This window comes from Strongylocentrotus purpuratus, unplaced genomic scaffold (genome assembly GCF_000002235.5).
Source record: "Strongylocentrotus purpuratus isolate Spur 01 unplaced genomic scaffold, Spur_5.0 spur5_scaffold_4, whole genome shotgun sequence".
Lineage (NCBI taxonomy): Eukaryota > Metazoa > Echinodermata > Echinoidea > Camarodonta > Strongylocentrotidae > Strongylocentrotus > Strongylocentrotus purpuratus.
In genome coordinates this window covers 9,296,629-9,307,901 of record NW_022145610.1, presented here as the reverse complement: position 1 = coordinate 9,307,901, position 11,273 = coordinate 9,296,629, and the positions used below count along the sequence as shown (strand labels likewise).

At 40.0% G+C, this 11,273-nt stretch overlaps 1 protein-coding gene across 1 annotated transcript in view; it reads left to right on the top strand.

Moving 5' to 3' along the window:
* LOC583103 (maltase 1) overlaps positions 1-11,222 on the top strand; it is a 15,203-nt gene extending 3,981 nt beyond the window's left edge. The window contains exons 2-10 of the mRNA XM_030998160.1: positions 879-1,058; positions 2,250-2,425; positions 3,001-3,126; positions 4,349-4,483; positions 4,916-5,031; positions 5,665-5,863; positions 7,304-7,486; positions 8,270-8,407; positions 9,828-11,222. Coding sequence (XP_030854020.1) covers positions 879-1,058; positions 2,250-2,425; positions 3,001-3,126; positions 4,349-4,483; positions 4,916-5,031; positions 5,665-5,863; positions 7,304-7,486; positions 8,270-8,407; positions 9,828-10,214 — 1,640 coding nt within the window. The 3' untranslated portion in view covers positions 10,215-11,222. The remainder of the gene's footprint in view (positions 1-878; positions 1,059-2,249; positions 2,426-3,000; positions 3,127-4,348; positions 4,484-4,915; positions 5,032-5,664; positions 5,864-7,303; positions 7,487-8,269; positions 8,408-9,827) is intronic.
* Positions 11,223-11,273: the final 51 nt, after the last annotated feature.

Genomic DNA, 11,273 nt, shown 5'->3' with positions numbered 1-11,273 from the left:
AAGTTAGTTAGTTAGTCACTCGATAGTGTCTGACAGTGAAGTCTAAACAAGTAAATGGGTTTCCTTGCATAATTTGAATACTAGGACACTGCTAACGTTTAAATTTCACAGATAGGACATGCGTGACATATTCATAATTCCTGCAAAGTTCTACAGAATTTGATGTTGGCTGCAAATGGGACATAGTACCTTTAAAGTTGACTGTCAAAGTTACATCTATACGATTAACCGGTCAGTCATTAAAGCCTCGGGCAATAGCTTGGTTGTAACCTTCCCTTGAGCGTATATCAGTCATTAATACTATACTAGTGACCAATCATTAGCCCTTTCTAAGGGCGCGTCATGAAAATGAAATGCCTGGTCATATGTCCATTTCAACTAATCATTTGGTAAGGATCTACGTCATCATTATCTAATTCAGTTCACTTCACTTCACTTTCTTCGAGCATTTAAAATCAAATATACAAAGCATGTGATACAAATAAGAATACAAAATATATGGTTATGTTGTCCCTAAAAACCAAGGCTTGATAAACGGAGCACCCAATAAATATACAAGTATACAATTTTTGTTTAAATTACATAAATCATTATATACTAAACTACAGAATAACGAGAAGAAGAAAGGGGGAATGAAACCGAGAAAGAGAGGGAGAGAGAGAGGGGGGGGGGGTATAAAGGCAAATGGAAAATACGTGTTTATTTGGCATTACAAGATTATTATTGAACGTTTGATATTAGTTTTAAATGAAGTAACATATGAGAAAGAATTTACATCAGAAGGGGAACTATTCCATATTCGAGAACCAACAAATGTAAAGGAAATTAAAAATGTAATTCTGTAAAAGTAATGACACCCCTTCCTCAACCCCATACAGGTATCACAAGTCGTCTCCAGTACTTTGTCGATATCGACGTCAGAGCCATATGGATCAGCCCGATCTTCAGTTCCCCCTTCGCCGACTTCGGGTACGACATCTCCGACTTCAAGGACATTGATCCGGTCTTCGGGACCCTCGATGACTACGACGCGCTGATCAAGGAAGCACATAGACTAGGTGAGTTCTCGAGCGTCTAGTAAGTAAGGCACTGAGCTAGATATTTCATTGTATTATGAAGTGTTGTGGTCTAGTGGACAAGTCACCCGACCGCAGGTCACGAGGTATGGGGTTCGAGTCCCGCCGCGGCACTAATGTCCTTTGGCAAGACGTTAATCTACATTTGCCACTCTCCATCCAGGTGTTAAATGTGTACCCGGTAGGATGCGAAAGTTAATGTGGTTTGATTGATGAGCAAGTGCGTGCTTGTAAAATGGCGCCTGACTGGAATGCTCCCCAGGAAGCGGAGAATTTGCATACATTGTGTATATTGTAAGCTAGAATCCGACGACCGGGGTAATAGTATTGTAAAGCGCTTAGACACACCTCATAGACAATTCGTTGATGTGTTAAGCGCTATACATAAGCGGAATATGAGTATACTTTTTTACTTTCATAATGACAAATACTACAAACTCCATGAATTTAGATATTAATGGAGTTTGACAAAATATAGAGTGATTGTTACTACCGAGTTTTGTTCCCATTTTGAGGGATATAAATCTAAATCTATTCATTGTGAATTATTCACAATGAAGATTGTAGGATCGCATATGCTCCCAATATTATGTTCATTCGAACCAAATTCATTACCCCATACCAAAACCTGTATTACCTTTAACCATAACAACTATTACAAAACGAAGTAAAGAGACAAAGAACAACGAAAGGAGAATCTTTAGCTCAATTTCGATGCTGCTCCGTTCTCGTTTCCAAAAAGAACGACTAAGGAGTTTAACTCTTTATGTTGAATAGCTCCCTCTCAAGATTGATATTACTTTAGCTTCAAAACAATGTTTCTTGACTAAAATCGACCGATTTTCTATTCCCGTTTGGAAATTATATATCAGAACGGCATATTCCGAGATTTCCATGGTCGCAGCTATCATTGTATGGCCGTAGGCACTATTTGTAATTTATCGGGAGCACCGATAAATTTGATATTTTACAGCCCAATTTTTACAAAAGTTTCTTATTCTAACACTAGGTTTCGTATTGATTACGCAAATTTTAAATTTCGTAATCCAATCCTGTTGAAATATACCAAAACTTTGTGTTACCTTTAAGTTGTTATGGTACGAAGAATGTAATTAGTTTTGGAGACTGCAATGCTTTGGTTTCCAAAATAGTTTGTCCCTTTTTCCTTCCCAGGACTGAAGGTGATTTTGGACTTCGTACCGAACCACTCAAGTGATCAGCACCCTTGGTTCTTGGAGAGTAAGAAGAATCGGGACTACCGCAACCCGTATCGGGACTATTATGTTTGGAAAGACCCGAAAGCCGGCTGTACCTCGGTCGACCCGCGGGAATGCTTGCCGAATAACTGGGTAGGTCCATCGGGAATTTCCCGTGACATTCCTGCAGGGGATCGGGACTATTGTCATTATGGCTTTTAACGATCTAGAATTGTCATAAGAGAGAGGGGCGACATTTTTCCCGGATTTCTCCAGATTTCGGGAATACCGCTGGTCCTCTCAAGATCCCTTAGGAGCTGAAAAGAGAATTTAAAGAAAGATCCCGAGTTTCCCAATAAGACAGTATTTATCCTCGGTGATTGAAAAATGTACTAGGAAAGTTTTGAGACCGCCTCAGGGCTATAGTTTGAACCATTATGCCTGTCAAAGCAATACAAAATGTGATAGTATGAACTACTTTTAAATGGCCATAAAAGGTTTTGAAAAAAGTATTAATCCAATTAGAATGGATGAAAAACATGCCTGAAATTTTAAGGAGAATGATTAATGTTTACTGCAATAAGATGAAAATAACGTCATGTTTTTAAAGGACTTCTCGATTTGCAGAGGTACTAATTACTTCATAACATCTAATCACAAGAGATATATCAAATAAATTCCACTTGGTGCAAGCGGTCCATTACATCTTTTTTCTTCAATCATTTTAGATCGGTGTTTTCGGTGGCTCAGTTTGGGAGTGGGTCGAGGAAAGACAACAGTTTTATATGCATGCCTTCCTGAAAGAACAACCCGATCTGAACTACCTCGACGGTATAGTCAGAGACGAGATGAAGGTAATATGACGAACCCATTCACATTTTGCCAACGTGGAGTTCCAATCGGGGGTGGATCTAGAATTGGTTTTCAAAAAGGGGGATAATCCCAGAAAACACACAACTTCCTCAAGACGTTCGTTGTTACGTCATGAGGACGTTAAGGCATTTGTGGAACGTTTACCTTTACGACCCAAGTACTGAGATGCCGAAAATTTGGAAGAACATTTACAAGGGGGTATAGTATAAAAATAGGATGGGCAAAGAGTTTAGGTTTGCGCAATGGCTTTTAAAAGGGGGCACGAGCCAACCAGCCACCCGCCACTGCTATCAATGATAATCGATCATTTTCCATCTATTCATAAAATTGATCCGTTGGCAGTTTGATCACGTTACAAATAAACCTGCTGTTAAAGCGTCCACCTGTACAGAAAGGCCCGTCTATGATGAGGTGTCTTTTAAGAGATGAAAATCATTCGATAGAATAATAAGAATCTTATTTACCCAGTGAAACTACATCAGCAATGTCACTGTTTTCACCGAAAGCCCTGCAATAATGAACACCCCAGCGTTACTAGGTAGCCATTCAATACACCTGGCTGACTGGGTCACAAGGGAAAAGGGCAAATACCTTGTCTAAGGATGTAAGCACCGAGCGAGGATCAAACCCATGCAAGACTTCGGTTTAGAGTGTCACAAGAGACTTCACCAATGTACCAAAGTGCCTCCACTGACTAGGAACTTACAATCCTCTTATGCATGGCATCACTCTATTATACGATGACCACATGAGGTTGTCATCGTTTACTAGGTAATTGGTAACAGTAGATTATAATACATGAATAATATACGTTGTCAAATGTCGTTATAATTATGTTGTCAAAATATGCCGCAGTGCCCACACAATAACCAGTAACTTACAATCCTTTCTGGCATCACTCTAAGATGGCCACGTAACAGTTTTCATCTTTTACTTGGGTAGTCGGTATATTATGTTATCAAAATGTTCTTAATGGCCCGAATTCACAAAGCAAGGTTTGAGCTCAAACCTCCTTTTGTTTCGCCAAACCTCCTTTTGTTCTTTACAAACCAGGTTTGTAAAAAACGCGTAAAACGCGTCATATGACGTACGAAAACCAAGGTTTGTCGACAAACCTCCTTTGTGAATTCGTGCCAGTAAGCTTGTACAGAATAGTCTCAACATGAGGTAACTACCTTTCATTTTTTCCCGGGTGTTAATTAGGACGTTGTCCGTTTCTGGATGGAGCGGGGTGCTGACGGTCTCCGCGTGGACGCCGTGGCTCAGCTCATCGAAGACCATTACATGAGAGACGAACCTCCCGATCCAGCCTATAAACCGACTGGTAAAGAGACTAGGGTATGTTTAAGTATTCACTTCTGTATTCACTTCTGAATGACAAACGCCTATAAACCAAAACAACAACAACAACAAAATATTTTCTCATATGGGAAATCTTAAATTTGTGGTTGACTCTTTGGCCTGTCTGAATAATTAGCGAGTTTTCGCACGGCGACGCAAGTGCTGACTACGGGGTATTTAAATGATCTCGTACTAGCTCGACTCCCGATACAACGCTTATACGGCTGAATAACGTCGAAGGTTTGGACGCTACACGGAAATGTTCGCTCTGAGTGCAACCCCCCGCTAAGATTAGCGTTGTAGAAGGCCGCGTCGCCGGTTGCGAAAACTCGCTAATAATGACTCTTTCAGAGGGAGATGAAACTGTTTTTTCCCTTTCAAATAAGAAACCATAACAAGATGAGTATGTCTCATCGTTTCTTTCCTTAGCCCCAATGGACAAGCCTCCTTCACAACTACACCTTTAACCATCCTGAGCACCACACCTCCATTAGGTCATGGAGATCTGATGTCATGGATAAATATAGCACCGAGCCAAATTACAGGTAGGCAGGGGCGTTGAACCTGGGGTTCATTAAAGGTGATCATGGAGACAAAGACGTATGAACCCACCATACTCTTGTCTAGATTCTGGCCAGTTCTTAATTTTGTCTCTATAATATACAGTCATGCTTCAAACCACCGAAGATGGAGTTAGCAACGAACTCGTACGCCCAGATTTGTTTGCAGGGCCTGCAAGAAGAGTAGTGTTAATCATACTGATGCACAGTGACTACCCTGTGTAGATAGGACCAAATTATTACACTGTTACCCGTAAAGTTCTTTAACCTCTTTTCCTGAAAGATTGTTACAATATGATTTATCTTGATTGATGAAGAGCATATCTTCTCAGAACTATAAACTGGTCAATATCTTTGAAAGTTTAGATTGATCAGTGCAGCTCTGAGAAAATAATTATGAACTTAATTTTCCTATCAGACTGAATCATAATGTCATAAACATTTCATGTTAAGCCTTGGTCACAAATGCCATTGCGAACTGCTACGAACGCCGTACGAGATTCGTACGAACGATACGTTCGTACGAACCTTTGTGACCGTAGCTTTAAGTTGTAACATAACATTTATTCCAACTTAATGGGCGACAGTTTATCATCCTAATATTGGCTTCCAAACCAGATTCATGATGACGGAGACCTACGACGAACCGGCTAACCTCCTCGACTATTACGGCACCGAGGACGGGGCCGAGGCCGACTTCCCTTTCAACTTCCAACTCATCAGTCTCAATGCTGACAACCTATCGGGGAACAAGGTCTTCCAGCTGGTGGATGATTGGATGAAGGTCACCCTAGGAGACAAGTGGCCAAACTGGGTGGTAGGTCTCAAGAGTCAAGACTGCCCTTCTTTTTTAAAGGGACTTGGTAACATTGTTAAGATTAGAGAAATTGGTGATAAGGTAGTGACTTCATTGCAAGATGTACAAGTAAAGATAATCTGAGAGTTTGAGTGAGAACAGACCATTATTAATGAAAAAAATTGGGGAAAACTGATCTGTCGCGCAGTGACACCTTCAAAGAAAACCATAAATATCTTTGTGGTTTGAGAATTTTCTGCATGTTAGAGGGTTACTACAGTACAATGAATATAATAAGTAACATTTCATACACAAATTACGTAGTTTTTTCATAAACCTTCAACAATGTTACCCAGTCACTTAAAATGGGATGTTTACTCTGGCATCAGGCTGGCCTAGATATAAGTAATATGTGGAGTTTAAGGAAGTTCCTATAATGTTTTTAAGACCTGTAACTCTCTGATTTACCTTGCGAGCACCCTCCTTAATTAATAGTGCTGTCCAGAAAACTCTATTTTCCCCCAAAGAAATCATTATCTGATGCCTCCTGCCAGAATATCACTTTATATATTCGGGTAGAAAATGTATTTCACCATCGAAATACATAAGATAACTATATAAATCATTTCATATTCCCGAATGTGAATGTGACGACATACGGGCGCTTTTCACTGCCTAAAAAATTAATATGATTAAATACACTTATATTTTTGATGGTAGTTGTTTGACGCGTTGATAAATATTATCGAAGATTCGGTTTATGAACGTAAACATCATTGACAACAAAAGAACAGATGAATTTTCACATGGGCACGAGAAGCCATGCAGTTAACATACAAATAATAAACTTCAGTAAGGCCTTATTCACGCAAGCTTTTTATACCATTGAAACAGTCCAACATCCGACCTATATTATCCGAGGATGTTTGGACTGTTTCCAAGGTGACGAGGTTTATGAACGTAAACATCATTGACAACAAAAGAACAGATGAATTTTCACATGGGCACGAGAAGCCATGCAGTTAACATACAAATAATAAACTTCAGTAAGGCCTTATTCACGCAAGCTTTTTATACCATTGAAACAGTCCAACATCCGACCTATATTATCCGAGGATGTTTGGACTGTTTCCAAGGTGACGAGGACATGAAAAATGTATAATACTAATGCTCGAACTTAATGATGTGTGTTGTAAGTTTTATAAAATGGTGATGAGGATTCTTGTCGTTATTGTAATCATTCTCATCCAAACTTTCATTCACCTTGTCGAGTTTTAAAATTAACAAGCTTCCAACCGCCCGATCAAGACAACAAAAAAAATATGCCATTGACCGGCCGCTAGAAAGCTAGTGCAAACGACCTGTTACTCGCGTTAGAAAAATAAAAACCTGGTCGTGTTTTCACTCAAATCAATCATTTTGTAATAATTCCTTGATGATTTATCCTGAAAATTTCCCCAGATCGGCAATCATGACAATTTCCGCGCTGGACACCGTCTCGGCAAGCAGTTTGCCCGAGCTGCCAATGTGCTGAACCTCCTACTACCCGGTACACCGACCACGTACTACGGGGAAGAGCTGGGCATGGAACATATCAGTGTTACCTTCGAAGAGACGCAGGACCCTTCGGGAAAAAACAACCCGGTATGATTTACTTTTGATAGAATATTACGTTATTATGAATGAAATTAATTACAAAATAATTTAAGCTTCCTGAATATCACAGTGGAAAGCACCGGACACAATAATGACAGTCTGCTGTGCATTGTGCTGGTTGTGAGTCGGCATGACTTACGACAAACACAAACGTGTTACAATACAACTAATTGGTCCAGACTTTTCAGCAATATATTTGAAATATGAGAACATTTCAAAAAGAAGACTTTCACGTGGCATTGCTTCTTTGGTTATCTACACAGGAATGAAAAGAATAAGAAAGACCCAAACATTAAAAAAAAACTTTTTTCTAGATCTCTCAACCTTCTCTTTAAGACGGTGTGCATGGCCTTATAGGCAGATTTGGCACCATCGCATCTCTCCCCCTAGCTCCTCGGCCTCCCTAGCTCGGATCTTGCACTAGTGCCACACAGGCAAACTATACCCATACCAAAGCATATATCATAACTGTGCACTTTGTCATCGAAATTAAGCATGTTGATAGCTTCAGTGAAACATACACTGCCTCAATTGTGAAGCCTATAACCGTATTTATAATTAGATACAAAATTTGCCATCGGAAGAGGGAAGACGATCGAACTATATATGATTTAAGGACTAGAAATAGTCTCGCGTGAGGGCAGATGGAGTCTTCCAGCCTCTTCGTTGCATAATCTTTGTAACCTACTTATGTTAGCTATCGGCAAGCAATCCTCATAATAATCATAATTAATTTAGTTTTGACAAACATTAATCATTAATTTTTTGCAGTGTTGCTGGGAAGCCTACTCACGTGATCCTGAACGTTCTCCTATGCAGTGGAATACAGAGAAGAACGCTGGGTTTAGTACTGCACAGAAGACATGGCTACCAGTACACGAAAATTACTTGACGGGACTGAACGTTGAGGTATTGATTGAAAGATTGATAGGCTGAATTACTAGTTAAATTTGATTGATTGATATAGGCTGATGGTTGGTTGATGGATTGAGTGAGTGAGTGGGCGGGTGGGTTGGTGAGTGAGCTAGTGCGCGAGTATATTTGATTGGTTGACTAGCTGGTTGGCTGATGGAGTGAGTGAGTAGGAGGGTGGGTGATTGAGTGCGTGATTGATTGGTTGACTAGCTGGTTGGTTGATGGAGTGAGTGAGTGGGCGGGTTGATGAGTGAGTGAGTGCGTGATTGATTGGTTGACTAGCTGGTTGGTTGATGGAGTGAGTGAGTGGGCGGGTTGGTGAGTGAGTGCGTGATTCATTGGTTGACTAGCTGGTTGGCTGATGGAGTGAGTGAGTGAGTGGGCGGGTGGGTGAGTGAGTGCGTGATTGATTGGTTGACTAGCTGGTTGATTGATGGAGTGAGTGAGTGAGTGGGCGGGTGGGTGAGTGAGTGCGTGATTGATTGGTTGACTAGCTGGTTGATTGATGGAGTGAGTGAGTGAGTGAGTGGGCGGGTGAGTGAGTGCGTGATTCATTGGTTGACTAGCTGGTTGGTTGATGGAGTGAGTGAGTGAGTGGGCGGGTGGGTGAGTGAGTGCGTGATTGATTGGTTGACTAGCTGGTTGATTGATGGAGTGAGTGAGTGAGTGGGCGGGTGGGTGAGTGAGTGCGTGATTGATTGGTTGACTAGCTGGTTGGTTGATGGAGTGAGTGAGTGAGTGAGTGGGCGGGTGGGTGAGTGAGTGCGCGAGTATTTGATTGGTTGCATTGACAAGCTGGTAGGTTGATGGAGTGAGTGAGCGGGCGGGTGGGTGAGTGAGTCTGGAGTATTTGATTGATTAACTAGCTGGTTGGTTATTTGGTTGATTGGATTGTGTTGGTTGGTTACTTTGATATTAGAGGTTTGGGTTTGTTTATATATTGGTGTATGAGTGAGTTTTGTTGATTGAATGGTACGAGTTTGACAGTATAGAATGATTAATTGATATACGGACAGTTGAGTTCTTGGATGTTTGGATGATTCACTCAATTATTTAAATTAACGCATCAGAATTTGATTTTCTAACAAACTGTTACCAACGCTATCAGAACTACTTTCCCAAAATCAACCGAATGGCTATTTCAATACCTTCTGGTATGTTCTGTAGATATTAAGTTCGGATTACGTAATATGCCATTGTTCGCACATTTTTAAGGTTTCGTAAGGCCTACAAGCAAGGACAAGGCATTGAAATCCTCAGGGTAAATTTTCGAAAGTAGTTACGATCGAATTTGCTGTTGTTTAATTCGTGATTCATCCCAAATTATTGTTAGTGTTTGTACGATCGTTCTATAAAAGCATCTATTGTCAGTTTAATTTAATTACATTTATCAACAATTTCTGCCAAACAACAGTCACAACTCAAGGATCCCAAATCGATGCTCAATCTCTACAAGTCACTCGCGAAAATCCGCAAGCTCCGCCCAGCTTTCCACACCAACACTCTCCAGTACTCCGTCGTCAACGAGAACATCTTCTCTTTCCTGCGCGCGCCAGCCGCCGACGAATCACAGTACCCGTCTTATCTGGTTGCCATCAACTTCGGCAAGAGCGGTCCTGTGATTGGTGATTACGCCGGTGCACTTCGGACCAATGGCGTGGCGCTGAAGTCGAATGTGGGCGTGGTCGAAATTAGCTCGAACGTGGATCGAAATGGGGAGAAAGTGCCGCTCAACTCTATAGAGCTTCGATCTGGCGAGGCATTGGTTGTCCGAATTGGAGAAGAAAGGGACGAATTATAGAATGTTACACTTCTGTATTTTAGTAATAGTACCGCATAGCAATCATTAAACATTGAAAGTGACAAAGTGGACGAAGAAAAAAAGAAAACTTACGACGAATAATATGATCTAAGAAATATCTGTTTTTAATCATTAAAAGTGAAAAGTGAAAAACAAAATGCAAGTAATCACGCAAAACATCTAAGTATATGAACTTTACATCGGCCTGTATAACATGCACGGATTTAGAAAATGACTTATATAATTACAATGTATTTCTTTTGCCATGGAAATTTAATCTAGTCATGGATTTTGCTTTTCCCAAAAGGGATGAACGAGTTATTCAATTTACCTTTCTAATGATGCATTTCAATAGGATATAATAATATATTAATACTTAATGCTGCAGAGCATCGCCGTATCGGGCAATCCTCTAGTAAGCTTTAAACTCTTTAAGAATGGTCTCAGGGACGAATTTCAATAGAAAACGTATGGAATACAGCCATGACAGTGGAATAGATATATTCACAATAATAGTTATATAAGTTCTGTATAATGTGAATAGGCCTATGCAACAATTTGAAAGGAATATGGAAACGAAAAGCAAAGTAAATTTAACGATGGATTAGCGTATGCAATTCGATTTTGTTTCATTACATAGAAAAGTCTCTTTCCTTACGTCAATGTGTCGCAAACCGTCATTACTCTGTTATTTTCTTTTCTTTACATTTGAATACTATCATGTCCATAAGGAGCAAGTTATGATTATCAACACATTATGTAAAAGTGGGGATAAATGGTTGAAAGGAATTAGGTTTTCAAAATGTTCTTGCAGTCTGCCACTTCAAACTATTTAGCTTCGTAAGGCATTGATAAATCGTGATGATAATTACCCCAAAATGTTTTATTATTGAATCTGAAATTCTTGCATGTGCATATGTATCTTTGTCATGCTGGTTTTGCAAATGTACGCTGAAATATTTTTCTTGGAAATAATTATGAATGAAAATAAATTCGTGCAATTTTCAAGATTCGTTTCAACTACTAATTTTTGTTGGAATTTGTCTTAGTCAGAGTCAC